Source organism: Diadema antillarum, unplaced genomic scaffold (genome assembly GCF_040938485.1).
Source record: "Diadema antillarum isolate AM-2024a unplaced genomic scaffold, OU_Dant_1.0 seq00000002_RagTag, whole genome shotgun sequence".
NCBI lineage: Eukaryota > Metazoa > Echinodermata > Echinoidea > Diadematoida > Diadematidae > Diadema > Diadema antillarum.
In genome coordinates, this window is record NW_027271124.1 from 1,126,121 (window position 1) to 1,144,735 (window position 18,615).

At 41.2% G+C, this 18,615-nt stretch overlaps 1 protein-coding gene across 1 annotated transcript in view; it reads left to right on the top strand.

Moving 5' to 3' along the window:
- The first annotated feature begins 523 nt into the window (after positions 1-523).
- Positions 524-18,615, top strand: part of LOC139724867 (ATP-binding cassette sub-family C member 9-like) — a 48,990-nt gene continuing 30,898 nt past the window's right edge. Inside the window, exons 1-3 of the mRNA XM_071635991.1 lie at positions 524-618; positions 16,629-17,231; positions 18,152-18,394. Coding sequence (XP_071492092.1) covers positions 16,671-17,231; positions 18,152-18,394 — 804 coding nt within the window. The 5' untranslated portion in view covers positions 524-618; positions 16,629-16,670. The remainder of the gene's footprint in view (positions 619-16,628; positions 17,232-18,151; positions 18,395-18,615) is intronic.

An 18,615-nucleotide genomic window follows, 5' to 3' on the forward strand; every position in this document is an offset into this window, starting at 1 on the left:
TATTTTTGGGCCTTCCTGAGTTGGCGGTCACTAATTTTGTATTGTGATTGTGGACAAGGTGTTGTATAAAACGAATAATTTATGATTTTGTTCGTGCATTGGGGCACGTAATACCGCACTCGGCGCGAGATTCGCCACTGGTCTATTCAACGCGGCGCTACGCGCCTTGTTGAATAGACCAGTGGCTCATCTCGCGCCTCGTGCGATATTCGTGCCCTAGTGCACTCACAACTCATAAATTATTCGTATAATATATATATATATATATATATACATATATATATATATATATATATATATATATATATATATATATATATAAATCTCCAGAAAGCTCATTAGACCAAGATGCCTCAATTCATATAAGCAATTTTGCATTAGAATAGGTCAGTCTATTCTGTCGCAGCCTGGGAAGAGACTAGTTGATCAGGCCCGTGAGAGAAGAGAATTAGAGAACAAAATCAATAATTCACCCGCTGTGTGCGAAAAGTTTGATAGGGTCATGATACGACTTCATCCGACCCGAGAGGGAGCGCATTGACAGTACCTATCCGAAAGCAGCAAGAAACACACATCTGTCCAACGATGATCATTATTTGAGTAGCCGAACGTTCCTGAGTAAGTTTTGAAACAGTATGAAGACCATCATTATGCCTAAACTAGACTTTAGCTTTGAGTTGCCTCCGTTCTGTCTGAGCTGAAGTCTGATGAATAAATTAAATTACAAATGCGTTTTGGTCTTCTCGGTTCTCGGGCACATAATTACAATGTTCTCTCTAGAAATAGAACTGAGCTGCGTGAACGACGGGGCCCAATAACTCCATGACTATTGTTTGTATGGCGAAGGAAGTACCTCCACGGCGCTGCTGAATAGCCCAAGCATGCAACGGTATACTTTCCGCGCTTGAACACAGCTTTACAATAGGCACAGCACATCCCTGCAGGCAATGAATGCACTTTACGGTCCTCCAACCGTGAGGGTGGTTTTGGCTCTGTTTATGCCTGTGCGAAGGTCTTCTTGCTGCAGTAGTTGTAAAGCGAAGCGAGCCGAGGTTTTGAAGGGTCGTCATCGCACCGATATCCGATATAGAGACAGCCAAGCCTCAGTCCTCGAGCTACGCGTGGCGTGCAATTAGCGCTTTCATGTCAATAACAATGTAGATTATCACTATTATTTATTTATTTTTTTTTTGGGGGGGGGGGGGGGGAGGGTGTTTGTTTTTCCGAAAGGCTGCTTCTTCAGGATCTACATCAACATGAATGTTGAGAAGGAGAGTAAGCTCTTATGCGTGACTGCGGTAGTCGCATGCTCATCCATTTTCTCTTTTTCGCGTACTTGGACATTGTAGCAGCCCCCTCCCTCCCCCTTCCTCCACTATTGCCCAAGGGCCCAAGGGGCCGGGGGGGGGGGGGGTGAAGTACAAGGCGAGCTCGTCTGGTTCCCGATGAATAGCCCGTGACCAAACGGTGTGCAGATGCACATCGTCTGTCGCTGTGCTATTAGTACAGCACTGTGTGCTTGTATATTCCGGAGGTGAGACGTCTGATAACCTGAAATCTAATTATCTCTTAGCACCTGTGTACAAAATACATTTACAGTGTACAGCGTATTACAATTTATTCACATGATATTCAGCAGAGGCTTCTGCCAGTTTCTTCAATGTATGTTTGATTTGATTTGATTTGATTTGATTTGATTTGATTTGATTTGATTTGATTTGATTTGATTTGATAAATGCCTATTAGTTCCTGTGTTATCATTTTACATGAACATGAATTGTTATATTACATACATACATGTATTGTTGGCGCCATACATGCATATCAGTTGTTAACAAAATACTTTTTCTTCATCGTTCATTGCCTAATTTACACAATGTACAGCTGAATCCTATCATCAATAGGGCTACTTGATTTACCTGAATCCCTCGTACATGTACGCATAGAAAAAGTAGGAGGGAGGGATGACTTGCGTAGAGATAAGATAGTACTAGTAGAAAGGAGAAAGGGGAAGGAAAGGTCTGTCTGCTCTCTCTAAGGGCTTACACAGATTTAGCTTACCTGGACCACTAATCAGTAAAGCATGACAAAACATTTTCTCATCGAGGCACAGGTGAACAGCTACAGTTCATGGTTGGTTTGCATGATTGTAATTAAATTGGCGGCGATTGGTTCTACGAAAGAATTACGTGTATACTATTACAATATTAAACAATGACAACGGAATTACTGTTATCCAGAGAGCAACATCGTTTTACAGCTTTCCTAAAAGAGTACACGGATTTTAAACTTCGATTTTCTGAAGGAAGAGAGTTCCAAACATCGGGTCCGGTGTGTTCTGTCTGATAGAGTTTACAGCCATGTTTTAGGATTATATAAATGAAATTTATCAGATTGCCTTGTGGGATAAGAATGTATGTCCTTGTTTAATTGAAAAAAGTGAGAAGAAAGAAGATGGCAACTGACCATTATGTGAGCGAAAAGTGTGAGTTTGCAAAAACAAAAAATGATAATAATAATGTCATTTACCATGGGTGTTTTTAATTCTACAAGTAAAGGATATTCAATGGTCTCGATATCCTGAGTTGGTGCATATACGTATAACTTTCTTTTGTAGAAGTAATAATGTTATCAATGTGACTTTGTCGGGCAACACAATTAGTTGCTGCATTTATTACCATGCATGTGCCAGATCATTTTGCGATAAGTTTTCTCCTTGCATGGTCCATTATTACGTGAGTTGTTGGCATTAACTGTGAAATAGGAAAAATGCAGGATTATTTAACACTTTGTTAGTGGAATACAGATGGAGCTATCATAAATGATTATTTAAACTTCGCTAGTGGTATACAGTCATAAAGCTATTCATAGTACAGCACAGGTGTGCATTCGAGGACTTGAAGAGTTAAAGTCATCATCTCAAACATTTTACCGTCTCCGACGTCGTCTGCGACATCGGTCATAAAAAAATATTAAAACAAAATACCCGTGTAGTGACAGCGTTCGTATGCTGCTTCCAAACTATGGTATTTTCTCCCACTGTAGAGGCAAGCAGCTACTTGAATTAATGTATATAATATGTGTTCTGTTAATTTAGATTGCGCAGTTCGGTACGTTATTATATCGCAGCTGAGCGACTGAAATTCCCTTCGTTATCATTATCAATGATATTCTTAATATCAGAAATAATAGCATTAATAACAGGAAAAATAATAACCATAATATTTTTAGTAGTAATGTTGATAATATTAATCGTATCATTATGATCTTCATATTTGTTATCATTATAAAGTCAACCATGGAGTAGCTCCATGGGTCAACACTTACTGTAGAGAGCGTGGGAGTGTCTCTTTCTCCTACTGTCAAAGTGCAGTGGCCAGAAGAAAACCGCAGGGGCGGCGCTACCTTATTTCAAAATGAGGAGGCCGACTTTATGGAAACAGGGACGTTAATTCGTTTTCAAGATGGAAGCTTTATACCAAATTGAGCTCACAAGCAAGGAAAAAAAAGATAAGAAATAATTCTGCTCATGTCAAAAAACAACAACAAAAGATCTTTATATTTTTCTCTGCTACTTCTCAACAAACAAACAAAAAATAGAAAAGAAAGAAAACTAAGACCTTACATCTTCTGCATAAGTGGGGACCATGATAGTGTTACCCTATATTTTCTGCAAAAAAGTGGGGGCCCACCCCCCCCCCCCCTCCCTTGCGTCGGCCCTGAATCGAAGTGGCTCCTACATAGGGAGAGGTGAGCCTCACCTCCCTGCTCCTACTTATCGAACTTAGCATTGTAGTCAATAACTGTAAGGCGGAAAGAGAGGAAAAACGACATTCCTGTCCACAAAAGAAAAAAAAATTGATGTCGATTGCAGGGCATGCAAGTGTCAATCTCGTCCATGCATGCGTATTTATGCCTCCGATCCTCAAAGGGATGGATATGATTAGTAGCCGGAAGTTCGTAGAGAGGGTAGAATTGAGTTGACACAATTCTTTGGTGATCGGTCAAGGTTCCTAATGTTATAATCTACTTTGGTTGTAGGTGCCATTCTCTATAGCGACACCTTCAGCTAGTTCCATTTTGTCATATGATTAGATAAATAAACTGTGAGAATATATTACATGTATTGTGGCTTATCATTATCCTGAACACCCGTTTTACAAGTGATCAACTTTTCCTTTCCACCAGTCATTTCTTCTTTCCCGTCCTTGATATACCTCTCTCTATCCGAATTACTTTATTCCTTCCATTTTTGTCGAGCCCACCGGAGGTGAGGGGAGACGAAGGGATCGCCTGCGGCGTCTGTCCGTCCGTCGTCCGTCCGTCCGTCGTCTCAACTCTGTCCGTAACGCTACAAAAACTTCAACAACTCTTTACTCTGGGCTTCAATTGCAATCAAACTTCGAGGGAAGAGGGGTCATACAAAGTTTCACATTTTACCATGTCGTCGGCCTTATGCCAAAAGGGCCTTAACACCATAGACTTTGTACACTATTAGTGCCCTTTTGGCATGAGGCCGACGATGTATGAAGGTGACCTTGACCATGTATGAAGGTCACCTCAAGGTCAAAGCTCACAGGCAGGGGTCAATGAACTTTAGGGCCCAATGTTAAGTTTTTATGGCGCGTTTCTACTATGGGTCATAACTTTTGATCCATAACTCCATTTGTGACCAAACTTGGATAGTAGATGTCCCTTGGGGAGTGGATGGTCATTACAAGGTCAATGGTCACAAACATGGGTCAACGAACTTTCAGAGCCCAATGTTAAGTTTTTAGGGCGCGTTTCTATTATGGGTCATAACTTTTGATCCATAGGCCCGTTTGTGACTAAACTTAGATGGTAGATGTCCCTTGGGGAGTGGATGGTCACCACAAGGTCAAAGGTCACAGGCATGGGTCAAAGAACTTTAAGGGCCCAATGTTAAGTTTCTATGGCACGTTTCTTTTTTGCCATAAATTTTCACCCTTTTATATCTCCTTTTATCTGTGAAACTCGAAGAGGTCTTGTTATAAAGTCATCTCATGTCGAGTATTCATATGGCGCATTTCTATTATTGGTCATAACTTTTGATCAATAGGTACGTTTGTGACTAAACTTGGATGGTAGATGTCCCTTGAGGAGTGGATGATCACTCCAAGGTCAAAGGTCACAAGCAGGGGTCAACCAACTTTAAGAGCCCAATGTTAAATTTTTATGGCACGTTTCTATTATGGGTCATAACTTTTGATCCATAACTCTATTTGTGACTCAACTTGGATGGTAGATGTCCCTTGGGGAGTGGATGGTCATTACAAGGTCAATGGTCACAAACATGGGTCAACGAACTTTCAGAGCCCAATGTTAAGTTTTTAGGGCGCGTTTCTATTATGGGTCATAACTTTTGATCCATAGGCCCGTTTGTGACTAAACTTAGATGGTAGATGTCCCTTGGTCACCACAAGGTCAAAGGTCACAGGCATGGGTCAAAGAACTTTAAGGGCCCAATGTTAAGTTTCTATGGCACGTTTCTTTTTTGCCATAAATTTTCACCCTTTTATATCTCCTTTTATCTGTGAAACTCGAAGAGGTCTTGTTATAAAGTCATCTCATGTCGAGTATTCATAGCAAGGCAAGTGCCATAATGTGTCTCGCCCATTCGCGTACAATTTCTTGGGATATAGTCAAGTTCAACCCAGGATCATCTTTATAAATTATACAGTCAAAGTTTCTATCAGTGTAATTTGTGGTGAATATTTTCATGTTGTTCCCTAGTTTTCATTTTACTCTTGACATCAATCAAACCCCATTCTTGGAACTTTCTGATTAGTCCTATGCTTGTCAATAATCATTTATAGCCATGTATGCCTTCGTCCAATTACGGAGCACTGATGTAAAGTACAGTCAGATTTCGTGTAAATTGAATAAGTGAGGTATACTTTCACTTTGTTTCCCACCTTTCATTCTATTCATTGCCGTACGGAATTAATAACTGCTTTCTGGGAAAAGTGTAGACATTGCGTAGTTGTAAGAATTCATTAACTTTTAATTATCCAGCCAACGCCTCAGTGTAGTAGATGTACAATCAAAAGCTGCCTTAGCGGCCACCCGTCTATAGCAGCCACCTGCCTTATGCGGCGGCAAACAAATCCCCCCGAGAGAAAACTCATGTATAAGACGCTGTGTATAGCGGTCACCTGTCTAAAGCGGCTAGCGACCATCAACTTTGTCTCCCGCGGTGTATTTTAAACTGTGTGTATCGGCAAAAGACACACACGGAGCTGTATAGCCGAGCCGATAATTAAGTTGCACGTCACTATAGTTCGACACCTAGGAGTTATAAGTGTATTATAGCCCACTAGTCATACAGGTATGATACAGCCCATTAGTCACACAGCCCATAAGAGTCATACAGCCCATGAGCTCGACCATGAGGCTAAAAAGTCCCAGGAGTCCGACTCTAAGCAAAGGCTCATGAGACCGACACATTAACCCGTGTGATATAATGTCGAATTTGTTGGCCTTCTTTGCTTAGTGTCGAACTCGTGGGCCTTATTTGCCCAGTGTCGAACTCACGGAAGTGTTTTGCCAATGTGTCGAACTCACTAGCTGCATTCACCTGCTATTCATTCACAGTATAATGCCCAAGTGAAAAGCTTATTTACTGTACACACGCTACTGTGCAACTCGATCATTTCCGGCATTGTTATGAAACACACGTGTACGTATGCACATAATATACATGATATTGTAGGTAATACACACAACATGTTGGATAACCTGTCTATAGCAACCATCTGTGTACTGTGCAACAAAACGGAGAAAAAAAAAGGAGGGAGTTGTGGTCATAGGATATAGGATGTTAAGGACCTTGCAAGTAGGCATCTCAATAATGCCCAAGTGCATAATTATATCCTATGTCACAACTCTGCTTTTCCTAATCCCTTCCCCACCTTCCTCTTGTTTTGGTTTCTCATTTCAGTCCTTCATTCTGCAATACATTATATATCATTTTCGCTCATCCGCATGTAGTACATTTTGTAATTTCTGGGACCTTGTTTAACAAGCTCTGGTAACAACATTCCATGTATACATAAACCTGCTTCAATTTTGTAATTGTTTTTGAAACAATGTACATGTCCCCACGAGGGATTTGTGTTATGTGAATGATTTGTGAAATAAATAGTTGATGTTTGAATTAGATTTGAATTAACTCGATTAATACCGGCATTGTTCAATGCATAAAATACATGTGTGCAAACGTGATTATGCACATACATGTATGTGTGTTCTTACAAATGTATACAACGATGTACATGTAGGCAATTAACGCACACAAAATGTCAGAGAACCTGTCCATAGCGGCCATCTATCTATAACGGCCACTCTTTTCATCTCTCTGGGTGGTCGCTGCAGACAGGTTTGACTGTACCTCTGAGGACGCATACAGTGAGCTTCTGAAGCTTTATATCTGATGCTGCCACCCCCTGCTTGACAGCACTTAATGGCCTGTAGCATACCACGTGATTTCTATGAGTTTCTCGTCCATTTTTTCGTACAATCTCGAGGCATCACGCTTACAGGTTAGTAAACAATTAACACACACACACACACACACACACACACACACACACACACACACACACATAATATGTATAAATTCGACAATGCAATTTGTGAACAAGATCAGTGTGCAATTGTTACTTCAACATGTAAAGTAATTAAGACGGCCCGTATGATCTGTTGTGGACACTGAGGGATCGGAAGGGCCATCTTAACCGCAGGGACATTGATACGAATTAAGACGTGATTCAACTTTATAAGAACTTTGCAGGAAAGCCACTTCATATACCATAATGCTATCATCATGCGATTAACCACAGGAATATTCTCACGAGTGATACAACTTTTATACAAGAACTAATTCGCAAGAAAGCCAATTCTCATACCAAATGCGATCGTCATGCGACTAACCACAGGGACCTTCACACGTATTAAGACGTGATACAACTTTACAAGAACTTTGCAAGAAAGCCATTTTTAAAACCATAATTCGATTATCAATGTCCACGTTATCCATCAAGATCGGATGAATTTGTCTTTAAAATATCTATAGACCGATTCGGGTTCGTTGAGGGCAGCAGACAATTTGTGGCACTGGGCGCAGCCATGAGCTCATTTTCAGGTGTCTTAGCCGACCCCCCTCCTCTCCCCCACCCCCGGGCAACATGTTTATCACGCACTTGTAACAAAGGTTCGCACACTAAGCAAGCGTTTGCGCACTGAGTACGAGACGTCTATTGGCTAAAACAACCATGCATCATTTTTTCATTCCGCGCGCGGAAGGGGGTGGGGGAGAGGGAAGGGGGGGGGGGATGTCGGCTAAGACACCGCGTTAATGGCGCTGCCCATGCCAAAAATACACATAGCGCGTCACAGAATCGGTCTATATGAACACTGATATATCATGTACTCACTTTCCTTTTACATCAGGTGGTTGAAACATATTGTGTCGGGTATTTTTCTTAAGGCCGTTTCACACCTTTCCGGACAAGCCTTGCGTGCGACTTGCGAGGAACAATTTTTACTACCCGGAGGTCCCCACAGATGACCCGCACATGACAGTTACTAGCACGTATCTCACCCGTAGTTACCCGGAGTTGCTCACGCAAGTCCCACTATACCCTTCACCCGCAGTCAAGTTAAGGCCCTGTCACACCTTTCCGGGCAAGCTAGGCGGATTTGTTGCGTGTGGGGATTTTCCAGCACGCAGGACAATTTTTGCATGCGGACAAGGATTTGGCAAAGTTTCGCATGCGTTTTACCTGCTGGACCCGTGCTACTTAATTTCTAATTCCGTGTGACCTGCGTGTCAGGCGCGTGGATGGGGAGTAAGGGCTGACAACTCAGTGAAGAAATCCCTCTGGAATGGCAGAAGTCTCACAGAATGTCATTATCTTGACGCATACGGGGACTGCGAAGTACCTGCGTTACAGCTGCGAAGTACCTGCGTGGGAGTTGCCTGCGAGGTGCTGCCGTTATACAAGGGCCTCCTACTGGCGTTCTGCGTGGACCTCTGCGGGCAATCCCAGTGACTTACCCGGATAAAAGTTTTTGTCATCCTAAAATCTTTGCTGTGGGTAAATCGGACTTGCGTGCGCACCTCCTGGCAATTACGGGCGTGATACGTGCTAGGTACTGTTAGGTGCGGACCAACTGCTGGGAGGTCCGGGTAACAAAAAAAAAAAAATCCCCGCAATTCAACCCGCTAGTCTTCCCAAGACACGGTGTGGCAAGGCCTTAAACATGCTCAAAACTCGTTCCGGGTGAGTCGCGGGTGGTATGCCCGCTGAGGTACACGCAGAACACCAGTAGGAGGCCCTGAGAGGCAGCACCTCGCAGGCAACTCCCACATAACGCAGGTACTTCTCAGTCTCCGTATGTCACTCGTTGCTGAAAATGGATCGGTTTCAAAGCTCTCACTCAGGTCACATGGAATACACGCAAGTAGCAGGTAAATAGCGCGCGTCTAGCAGTAAGACGCAAGTACGGAACTCGCCAACATCCTTGTCCCGCAGAAAATTCTCCTGCGTGCTGGAAAATCCCTACTCGCAACAAGCCCGCGTAACTTACCAGGAAAGGTGTGACAGGGCCTTTATAGATTTCAAGGTTCTTATTCAATGAAACTTTGGCAAGCCTTTTTGTTACTATGCAATGTGCAATCATCGCGCACCCGTTGATTACTTGCAAAGTGATTAAGTAAAAAGGATGGTTCGTTTCACCCCACTCTACCCTCTTTAAATCCCGTGGTCAGACTTCAATGCAGAACAGTTCACGAAAGCTCCGTTTTTGTTGTTGTTTTTTGTTTTTCTTTTTTACTTAGACGAAAATACAGGTCACAAATTACCTTGAGACGAGAGAATTATCTTTGTGATGCAAATAACCCTATCGTCTTCTTTTGTCAAATCCGCGAAAAAAAAAATGCTGTTGGTCTGTGCTGCAAACATGCACTATTTTCCTCTTTCCCTAGGCCTAGCTGTCCCCAACCTCATCCCTCTCTCTCCATCTCCCTCCTCCTCCCCCCCCCCCCCTTTCCATACAGGCTTACTTCTCCCTCTTTTCCCATGCTCAAAGTTAGATAGTAATAGTACATAACGAGGGATGAGGTGTTGGAATTCAGTGTTATCACCAGTAAGACCAGTGCCACAGAACATAATGAATACATGGTATGCCATCTTGTTTTAACAAGAAGGTACTATAATAGGCGAACCTAGTAGGGCCTACATCCTTGGTTTGAGTGGGGTAAACCCAACTGCAAACAAAGTCGCGTAATCTGCCAGCGCAGTTTTTTTTTTTTTCTCACACGTAGCGTTTCTTTCATACGTATGGGACTCACTGTACAGTGACACCCATCTCATTCCACACGTTGACTTTTCTTGGAATTACGAGGCATTAGCTAAATGTTTAATGTTTAAAGCAACGGAGTTTTGAACGTAGAGATCAATTAATGTAATCTTCATCATCATCGTTGATGTGTTTCCTTGATAGTCTAGACACAGCGAGCCCGAGCTGTTTCCGTTAAATTCAAACGAATTTGCCACACGGTGTGAATGCATGCTCCGTTGCACTGCATGAGATAGCTTTTTTTAGGGACACACCATCTCTAGCTGTGGAACAGCGACCACTTCAGCAGTAAGACACTTCAATATACACGTAAAACAGGGGGTAAGTCCATCGATTTTATATACTTAAGTGAATTTTACTGCCATGAATCAGGGAGGTGGAAATCAATACAACCCTCCGAGTTCGACAGCCAGTTTTGTAGCTGTATATCGAGAGAATTACGAATTGCAATACAGTGCATGAATATCACCAGTACATGTAATTAAATCAGACAAAACGGAATGCGAAGGATAGCATTTTCACTCAAGTGGGGGTGTTGTTAAGGTGAACATAGTTACTGTTTCGATAATAGCAAGTGTCTGTGTTCTTGTTTGTCTTGATATCTTTTGTTTTTCTTACTTTTGGTCATATTTTTAGCTGTCATTCGATGTAAACTAAATAGAGTTATTTATATGTAACATTTATTCAGCCTATTACAGACAATCTCGATTCTGCAAGCACAACCTCTAGCTGAAGGCACCCCCCCCCCAAAAAAAAAGAAGAAAAAATAGCAAACGCAAATATAACACATGTTCTGTGATGGTGCGATATTCAAGCTGTGAGTGAAGAGAACTTGACACATTTCACCTAATTACAGGTGTATCTAGTTTTCAATAGTCTTAAAGGAGACCTCCGGATGATTTTTCAGATTTTTACATTTGAACAACTATAATCAGTTATACTGAGGACAGAGTTTAAGAATTTGTGATAATTGGGACAAAGAATAAGAACATTAAGATTTTTTTTTTCAAAATTTGGAAGAAATTGTAATGAACAAGGATGATGACATGGCAGAGTCACCATAAGAATGCATGAGTTGGGGCTCAAGGAAGCAGAACAAAAGAAGAAGGCATGCATAGATTATACACAGGTGAACTCGCAAGCAAGCGGTATTGTAATGGAATTACACTGCAACATTTCTGAAATACACTGTATGTGAACCTCCTATGTCATCATCCTTGTTCAGTGTAATTTGTTTAAGGTTTTTCAAAGATTTCTCTGCTGAAGAACCACAATATCTATACATGGAGTTGTCAATTTAATGCACTACATGATGTGAAATTATGAAAATCGTCTGGAATGTCCCTTTAAGATTTCTTTGGCAGTGTCTCGTATTGCCTGCGTCATCAGTTTTATTCTTCAACATTTTAATGAGTCTTAAAATGTTCTTTATGGACTCGTAATTGCATAAACTTGCCCAGCTCGGTTTTCTTTCTTCTTGTTCTTCTTCATCGAAGAGATTAATTTCAGCTAGCAAGTCATAACACAGAAACAGCTAGTTCCTTGGAATACGAGGATATTTTCTTTTGTTTGTATTATAATTACCACTATTATCAGCATTTTCAATATCAAACGTGATACGACCGTATGATCAATGAGGCATACCTGTCAAACTAATCAAATTTGTCTCATCAAGAGTCACTAGTTTAGTCATTACAAATAAAAAATGCAGGTATATAGCCATCATGTTATACTGAATTGTCTCATTAGTTACCAAACGAATGCCATATAAGGAAAATTGCAAAATTGCAAATTAGTACTGTGGCATTACAAAGGCAACCAAACACAAAACGTTTACTCGATTGAAGCCTACATTGAAGCAAAAGTTATCTCCCTCCCACGCCAAATCACTCAGTCGTACTACAATTTAAGCTATGTTTTAAGTTTGAAATATCTGAAGTTTCTATAGTCCTTAATTTGTGTCATGAAAATACCTAATGCTGTGTTCATTTGAAGCTTTTAAAAATAAAGGTGGGAAATGGACGCTTTGTAAGTGCTTCAAGAAGTAAAGATCTGTGAGCGACCGGATTTACCATACCCATTGCTTCTCATTGACAGTATAGTGTTCGAATAAACCATGATTCATGAGCATGATGGTATTTGTATACGTCAATGAGGTATGCGTGATATCTCCTTGGTATATATATGTAGATATCCTGATAGTGATAGAAAACCTAACAAGTTTGTAAGTCCCAGTGTTGTCCACTTATATCTACAAGCGTGTAACAAGCAGACAGAATGTTTGCTTATGGGTGACGTAATGACTAATTCGGCGTTGATATTTATTCGTCAAATTAGGGCGCTGTTACAGCTTGCCCAACTGCACTAAAAGTGCATCAAGTCACACACCTAGAAACATTTTTTTTAAAATCTGAAATAAGCGGCACTCCGATAAAATTTAAACATAAAATATGTATGAGTATGATGATATATACACAGAGAGAGAGAGAGAGAGTATTTTGAAATGCGCCATCGATAGAACTATAGTAACCTCCTATGAGTTGGAGAGGGACATAATATTAGAGCGAGGTATGTACAGTCGTACAATTTTAAAACGATAAGTTGAAGAGAGAGATAGAAACATGCTATAAACAGATATAACAAACATATATATAACCAAAACAAGATGCAAACATGCATGACTTCAGATTCTTTTGAATAGTTTTTATGCAGTCTGCCAATCGGGTCCTCAGTGGAAGAACATTCCACGGGGATGGAGCTGCAGAAATTAAAATCTTTTCTTCGAGAAAGGAGATAAATATTTGGACTGTTATAATTAGGGTCATATATTGCCTGCACTATATTCAGCTATGCTATATCGCAAGTTATTGAGAAGTCTTAAAGGGGAATTCGGCTCCATATTCGAGTGGACCCAAATTAATTCAAAGTAATCAAATAGGTTGCCACGCTCAGAAAACTTGGCCTGTTTTTCTTGTTTTTTTTTTTATTAACTCAGGAACGAAATACTTCTCATCGAATCTTTCCTGAGTGACATACCACACTTCAAGCAATGTTATTAGTAGAAAAGGAGATTGTCAACAAATCATTGGTATTACATGTATAAAGCTACTTGCAAGCTCTCCAATCTACGTGGTGCGGTCTACATAATCAATGGCACGATTTAAAACAATGACATCATCTCGTCTAATTTGCATCTTACAGATGTATGTGCATAATATAATATACATTGACCGATATCATATGCGGAAGTTTAACTTCCGCATTTGAAAAAAAAAAATGGCGAGGTCGATTATGATGAGCTGTCACTTTCGTAGTTGTATAACATTTCTTTACAAATAAAAGTTACCCGAAAAGTAATATTAACAAGAAGTATTCCTTTAAACACACCAAGTATATTACCTACATGCGTGGGCAGGAGCTCATGGAGTGATTTACGCTAGTGATTACGGGTTAGTTAGTTTAAGTTAAAGTTTAACGTAGAGTATACGACACATGCATGTTGCTTAAAATGACTGAATCAACAATTGGTGGTCCATTTGGGGAATGAACAATGCTGCGTGTGAATTCTGACATCCTTCACGTAAACTGCTTTTATACCGTTGTTGATGTGAGCATTATATTGCTTTTGATAATTATGTTTCCCTCTCAAAGGCCTAACGTCAATCGTTATGAAGATATGCCATTCAGTGTATATCCTCTAAAGTGTAATGTATCAGTTTTCTCAAACGACATGAACGAACGCAAAACGGGCAATTTGCTCGAGTTGAGAGCGTAGGCCCGTAGCATTTTGAATGTGTACGTGTGTCGGGGATGACTTAAAGAGGTACGGCTTTGGAGTATCGCATGGCTTCATGTTATGTAATCATTACTGTGGTCCTTTATAAATACAATATCACAAAGTTAGGCGGGTTTACTTCCTTTCGCTTTCGCGTTGGCTCACCTTAGCCCTCCGTCATGCCTCGTGCGACTTGTTTGAGACTAGTGGGGGGAACGAGCAGACAAGGGGTGAACGCACTGATCTCTACCTGAGAGCATGCCGCGAGTATAAAAAGAGATTGTTTTGTGAATGCTGAACGAGAGGCACAAATCTCTAGCATTTTCACTGTTGTTGTTATTATTATTTTGATATTTGAAGCGGTTGTCTGTCAGTTGTTAATATTTTGCCTATAATCTTGCCTATAGCTGTTACAGTCCCGCATAAGACGCGGTGCTAAATACACCTATGCCACAAGGCATGCATTTTGTCTGCAGGGAGGTGAGAAGAGCACCTCCCTGCTCTGCTAGTACGTGATAAGGTTATGGCTCAATGGGCCGCAGTGGTGCAAGGATGTATTATGTAGTCATTGTAACTTACGTTGACACACACTGAATATCGTTATTATGACCAGTATATGTTTTTTTTATGAATATTGATAGTATTGCTTCCGTTTTCCGTCATGTCTATTTTGAGCACGCTTAACGCGTCGTCTGTTCTGCCATGACGTCACTGCCCCTTTGGCGATCGCTGATGCAGTATCAATCAGGGTATTAAAGTACCATTCAGTGACCGGTCGACAACTGGTGACGGAAAATCGAATATTGCGTGGAAATCCCGTCGCCCGTCGGCTATTTCAACGGGAAAATGAATAAAATATCATTTTCCTATTTCCAACTGAAAATGGAACACAGGATAATGGATTTGCTCTGAAATCCTGTTTTCCGTGTTTAGTTATGAGGAAATGTGGAAAAATGACTAAAAATCCCATTTTCTTAATATTTCCAAAAATAGGAAATGGAAAACAGGATATCGGTTCGATATTTGTTTTTCCATTTTCCATTTGCAACGAGCGACAGGATATTGAAGGCCACCCCCAACGGCCACTTTATTTCGACACGTAAATCAGTGGTAGCCACAGCGGTCACAGAACTGTGTAGAGTTCTGTGGTAGCGGTTCGCTATTATTCATCGTCTAGAAGAAGGAGACTATATACCTTGGCTACGCTACGCATCTCATGTACGTACACACCGGTCATGTCAATTTACTATCCCGCATGAAGCGGACATTGTGCGAGTGATGTAATGTTGATGCTCTTTCGCCAGTTTTTTATCCCAGTATTTGTGGAAAGGAAAATGAGCTGGTGTTCTTTTCGGTTAACAAATCCAGTCAGGACTTGATGTTTCTTGCCTTTTTCGTTCGACCTGACCCAAAAACTGCATCCGTCGTTTCCTGCATGACGACCGAAAGCAGCGCTCGTTCCGCCGATACCATCTCTGACACTTCTGCGTTTGATTTTCTTTCTATTCAGTCCACGTGTTCTCTTTTTTGTCATACTATGACGAGCTACAGCGTGACGTCGTAAGTGAAACACCATGGCTCGTCATTTTTTTCTTTTTGAATCGGTTGTTGTAGATTTTTTGTGAATGCTTCAAAAGCAGGTAAAACGCTGATAGGTGTAAAGAAATCCCAAATAACCTGCTGTCCTGATTATTATAATATTCAAATCGCTTACCCATGTGCGACCCTACTAGTCGGCAAACGTACAGGCAAAGACAAAATACAATGTGCGGTTTTAAGTGGAACGCACGTGGGGGTCGACGATCTTTTTTTTTTAAATTGTATAGTTAACAGCATTTATCATTCATTGATGGTGAATTTTGTAATCTGATTGGTCAATCAACCACGCAAAATAGCTCATATTACGCGAATGATATCATTGCCCACGTTTTACTTCGTGTTTCGCCATTCATATTCATATTGGTGTGGTCTTATGCGTACACGTATACATATGCGTTGATCAATGTGAGCACAACTAAAACGGTTCAAGCTGGTTATTCAAACGTCGAAGATTCGTCGGAAATTGGCAAATACAAAATATTCATCTAGGATCTTGATCTGGATGTAGAGTGTCTCGTCTTCACGCTAAATGCTGTTTCGTGGAATATAGTTCCAGACCATAGATGTTTCCTGGTAGGTGGTTTTCGTAACATATTCAAATTTTATGCATAGACCTGCCTTTTAAACAAAAATCATTCTTGACAACATGAAAGCTTGTCCGAGGCTCGTCAAACATAGCAACAAGTAATACATGTATATGCAAACTGGATTCCAGCAATTGAATTTCATTTAAGAAGTGCAGGTCAATGGAATAACTCATCTGTATGTTGCCGAAAATGACACATCCATAAATTTGAATACATTATGAAAACGGTCTATCACGTGAACAATCAGAGGTAACTAATAGTGTCCGCTTTACATTCTTTTTCAGAATATGAGATAGCGGAAGAAGGAGGAGAGGTGGACTTTGCCCATGGCGTGGTTTTGTGGGGTGAACTCGACGGACGCCAATCTGTCGAGGATTGAGAATGAGTGCGTGATCGACGCCCTCATCTGTGCACCGCCCGTCGTCTTCACCGTCTGTGCCACCCTCATCCTGCTCTGTTGCTGTGCCATTAACAGGCCCGTGCGGAAGATCCTGCTCCGGTACCCTGGACACGTAGTGCGATGGCTAACCAGTCTGGCCATCGTCGCCGTCGGCGTGGCAGCAGTCGGCGAGGGTATTTTGAGTGAGGAATCATACCGGCGAGGTGGGAGCCAGCCGCGGCCCCACCTGTACCTCAGCGGCACCGCACTTCTCATCTCGGGCATAATGTCCATAGGGTACTACCACTGGCTCGAGCTATGGCGCCGGAAGCTAATGGCCTGGCCCCTCCTCGCCTTCTGGATAGCATCATTAGTCACCATGGCCTGTCGTATTCGTCATTTCATCGCCACAGGAATGAACGACTTTCAGATCGCTCGATTCAGCATCACGATTGTGCTTCTCGTCTTGTATAGTATCATGTTCATCACTGAAATATTCTTTCTAACGGTTAGTCACCACTTCATTATCTACTTAGATGTAGTAAATGGTGAGCAATGGCCCACGCTGTTGAACATTTGAACAGTTGAATTATATCCTAATAGTAAGGAAAGTTATAAGAGTTTTCTGGTTTTTTTTCTTTGTTGGGGGGGGGGGGGGGGGCGGGAGGGGGGAGTACGAAACAATATCTTTCGCAGTTACAGAGGCAAATGCGATTACAAGATGCAAGTCTTGTCAAAAGTAGACCCTATATTTTTTTTTTGGGGGGGGGGAGGAAGAAAGTATGGAAATAAGAAATGTATATAGTAGTTATACCGTAAATTGGTCGGTAGCATACCTTGAGTGGTAGAAGAAATGTCTTTTTATTGCAACCAATCGACAAATTGCCCTTCGTCGACGTAAGTACGCATTGATTTCTTCATCGTTTTTGGTAATAGCGATGATAAAGACCATTGGCATACATACACGGATGGGATGTATGCCCGCAATTTTCATCATGGCTATTCCTCAAAACCCTGAACAAATTGGTATGTATTTACGTCTATGAATGAGGATTTGTCAATCACCGGCTAGAGGAAAGAACGAAAGGCAAGAGTCATTAATTGGACAAGATGTTTTACCCACAATGTTCCTCTCGACCCAGGTGTATAAATGGGTATCGATCAACGCCATACAGGGTAATAATAATGGCAGGGCCCTCTGGTAGAACAGTGGCAACCCTGAAGAGGCTACCCTGGATAAAGAAGACCTTCTATATTAATATTAATGTTTTGAAGAAGTGTCTTATGTGCTGTTGCTTTCCTGAATCATTAATTTATTCAGAGATTGACCTGCTGGTCAACTGGTTAATATTAAACGTCTTGTTTGTTTGCTTGTTTGTTTGTTTGTTTGTTTGTTTGTTTTTTATCTTTTTTTCTTTGTTTTCACAGAAAACCTACTCCTCCTGCGGCCAAAATATAGACGCTATCCACCCGGATCTGAAGAAGAAAGACATGAATTACCTGGCCAAATGCTCCTCCCTACTATCCGAGGTGGTGTTCTGGTGGGAAAACTGGCTCTTCCGGAAGGGCTTCAAGAAAATTATCGAAGTGGAAGATCTGGGCAGCATTCCGGACGTCCACACATCATCTTACAACCACCGACGTTTTAAAGAAGTCTTCATGAAACAAAAGGTGATTTTTTTTTAAAATCTCAGTGACGCAAGAAAGTTTTTTTTTTTTCATCAATGGAAAAACACATGTTTCGATTAAAGGTCCCGTTTACCTTTGGGACCAGTGATTTCAAAAATGTTCAAGATATCACATTTTGATGCATGTGTGTAGGTCTGTTGCATCACAAAACACCCTACCATATAAAATTTTCTCAATAAAGCCTAAAATATAAGGTGATATTT